Source organism: Charadrius vociferus, unplaced genomic scaffold (genome assembly GCF_000708025.1).
Source record: "Charadrius vociferus isolate BGI_N301 unplaced genomic scaffold, ASM70802v2 scaffold1064, whole genome shotgun sequence".
Taxonomy (NCBI): Eukaryota; Metazoa; Chordata; class Aves; order Charadriiformes; family Charadriidae; genus Charadrius; species Charadrius vociferus.
This window is the reverse complement of record NW_009648143.1, coordinates 995,996-999,521: the sequence shown is the minus strand read 5'-3', so window position 1 is coordinate 999,521 and position 3,526 is coordinate 995,996. Positions and strand designations below refer to the sequence as shown.

The window sequence follows — 3,526 nt, the reverse complement described above, 5'->3', positions numbered from 1 at the left end:
TTACTACAAAACAAAAAAAAAACCCAACAAAACTCAGAGCTCAGTCCTCTGACTCGACCACTTACTAAAACAAAAAAAAACCCCCAAAACACCAAAATAATACATATGGACAAGAAAGGCATTGTTGAATCCACTCGTCCCCATTAAAATCTTCCTGTAGTGCCTGACATCACTGAGGAAAAAACAGTTTTCCAAGAAATTCCTCTCCTTGTGCATCCATGTTTTAGCACAACCAGATCAGACATTCATATTGTTGTTCCGAGCAGCTACTTTTTGGTCTTAACAAATCTACGTGCTTCTTGCAAAAGCGTTTCAACATCTTCGTTATCCTTGTCTTCTGAACTTGGTTCCCAGTCAGAGTCTTCATCAGTAGGGTCGCACTCCTCTTCCTCATCATCTATAAAGCTGTCGTTAAGGTCATATTCATTTGGTTCATCATCATCGGTACCGTCTTTCTCCACAGCCCTTCTTCCTGTAGGGACAAAATGTCATATATTCAGGAATCATAAACACAGAACTAAAGTACTTTCGTGGTATTTCACAATACTCTGTATTGGCAGGAATCAAAGACTCAGAAACCTCTGTTTACAAGAAACAGTTGCTGTTTGCAGCACGTTCCTAAACTTTTTTTAGACGGCTTGTTTTGCAGTATTCTTTTAATTGCTTGAATATGTTGGCACATTTAAACCAATTCCCAGAGGCAGGATAATTCTGCTATTTGAAGAAGCCTTATCTCTCTGACTTGGTAGTGTCTATACAATGCTGCTGCCATGGCAACACTGCCTTCTTTTATTTATCAGTAGCTGCGAACCTTTAACAAATTTATTACTACTGCTTTGTGATTTTTGGCAGATGCGCGTAACCCTTGCTCTACAAGTCTACGCTATCTCCCGTTTTCTTACATGTGCACAATTCCTAACTAGCCACAGTCTGTTAATATTCCCATCAAGTGTTGTTCTGCCCTTAAGCCATACCTCCAAGTAAAACCATGTTTAATCCTCTTTTTCCCAGACTCCAATTTTTGCATTCCTATCTCATTTAGAGATAACCTGTCAATGATTTCGTGCGGATAATTTATCTGTTGGGCAGTTCTTATCATCTTTCATATGAAACTATCGACATGTATTTTCTTCTGAGCTACAAACTCTAGTCCGAATCATCAACATTTATATTAACCATAAGCATTTCTTAGCAACTTCTTGCAACCTCAGGTCAGAGTTCCAGGTACTCAAGCTACGCGTGTGGTGAACAAACGAGAACACCAGTACCTTTTGTAGTCAGATCACATCCTCTATCAGTTACATTTTTCTACTAGTGGGAATGTTACTATTCCAGCATTATCTTATGGTCCGATTAACATTTTGCACTCTATAGCAACTCTCACCCAAGGTTTTCAAAAGCATTTACAGCATTAGTCAAATTTCTCAAAGATACACCATTTTACGGGTGAATTGTGCTACAGAGGCGCTAAATGACCTAGAATAATGTCAGCCATGTGTGACACAGCCAATAATACAACTGAGAAATATCCCATGACTAGTGATCTATATTCTTTGAAGGACTGACTGCATCACCTAGCAGAAAATCCTGGAAATGCTAACTATGAATTTGACTTCTAATCCACTTTTCTCCTTGCTAGTTTATTGTTTACCAGACTTCAGAGGAAATTAATCATGCCCATGTTTACCGATACCAGCAGAATTTCTTATAAGAGTCACCAACTGTGGTCCTGCAGAATGAATTATGTCTTGGAGGGGAGAGATGAAAACAAAGAAGCTAAATACAAGAACAAAATCCCTCTCCTCAGACTAAGCTTATGAGAAAAATAAGCCCAAGACCTGCTCAGCAAAGAAAAGCCCTTCTTCACTTTCATACCACTGTGGGTGGTATTTTACAACAGAAGTAGGAATTCTGGCAAAATACTGATTACTTCCATATTTTTCCTACAAATGTATGAGTAGAATACTATGGTTTTCCTCCCCGTACATTTAGATGTCAGCAGTGAATGATGCACTTCCCTCCATGTCTTCCCACTCCACCTCTTTCTGCTACAGTTTAATTCAGCCCCACAGCCCCTAAAGCTGCTCATTGAGCACAATTCTACTTTTCCCCTCGTACCGTATTTATAAAGCTGACCTTGAAACTTTCTCTGAAAGTGTACGCTCCATGTGGAGAGAAAAGGCTTGCTGACAACCCTTTTCAAAGAGTAATAGTTGGAAGTGAGCTGATTAGCTTGCTAGAAAACCTACAAAGAAACATGTAAGAGAATCCTGCATAGTCCATAGCCACAACAGGTCATTCATCTAGGTAGCAGCAACGTCATGACATCATTCAGTAGTGACAATTTAATGACAGCATAACTCTAACCTTTTTTTTCTGTTGTTGGTTTTTTTGTTTTTTTTTTTGCTTCCTCTGTTACAGCTATTCCCCCAGCAATTAGCCTTAGGTTACTTCTCCAAACACAGACCACATTCTCTACAGGTAATCTGCAATCCTCCTGGTGGCAATTAGACTAAAAAAGTTAAAAACTAAACATGTCAAATGTCATGTAGATGGTATCCTTCTTTTCTTGGCTGGTGGAGTTTAAATACATTTGTATGGAAATCAATCCTGCTGTGCTTGACAATGCAGTTGTGCCAAATGGCACGAAATAAAGGTGAACGGAGCCCTGACTGTGTGACTGACCTGGCTCGGTGTGCCTGCCTCAGACGTGAACTGGCGGAGCCCAACCTATTACAAGCTTTGTCCTCAAGAGAACTAAGCAACCCAGTTATCAAGATGTTGAAAAAAATAAATAAAAAGCAGCAAATATGAACAGCACTTTAATTAACGAACTCCCTTCTTTTCCCTGTGCATGGAAGATCAGTTCTTCCCTGGTTCTTTCCTAGTAATAGGAGTTGAATTTGATACACTGAATTTCACTTCTGTGTTAAAGTTTTGTATGCTTACAAGAGAAGCGTTTTTCCACCCATAGTCACGCTTGGCTGACCACGTGCCCCCATCCTTGGAGATGTTCAAGGCCAGGCTGGACGTGGCCTCGGGCAACCCTGTCTAGTGGGAGGTGTCCCTGTCTATGGCAGGGGGGTTGGAACTCAACGATCTTCAAGGTCCCTTCCAGCCTTAACCATTCTATGGTTCTATGTCATGAGCATAGATCCACAGACTGCTACTTCATTGTTCTGTTATTACAGCTAAAGTATACATTCTCAACTACTAAAGGTTTGTTTGTTTATCGATTTTTATCCTCTATATAACGATAGTAGATTTTTAGTGCTGAAAAGAAACGCTGTGAGAGGTCTTGTTTGTGTAGTATCTGGTACTTTGTACTAAAAGCAGCAGAACTCAAGTGCAGCATAAAGGGGAGGTGTAATCTACATAGATTACACACAGGATCTACCATTTGTGTAAAGAAGGTATTCCTATGAAAGGCACAGCTACAGTTTAAAACCTTCAAGATTTAGATTTAGAGTAAGGACTTTAGATATGCACACAGTTCAGCTTCCTTCATTATGAAATCTTAACCGCT

General features: G+C 39.8%; 1 protein-coding gene across 1 annotated transcript in view; it reads right to left on the bottom strand.

Annotated features, from left to right (window-relative positions):
* Positions 1 to 266: 266 nt before the first annotated feature.
* APLF (aprataxin and PNKP like factor) overlaps positions 267 to 3,526 on the bottom strand; it is a 22,748-nt gene continuing 19,488 nt past the window's right edge. Inside the window, exon 8 of the mRNA XM_009883930.1 lies at positions 267 to 472. Within this exon, the coding sequence (XP_009882232.1) occupies positions 267 to 472 (206 nt within the window). The remainder of the gene's footprint in view (positions 473 to 3,526) is intronic.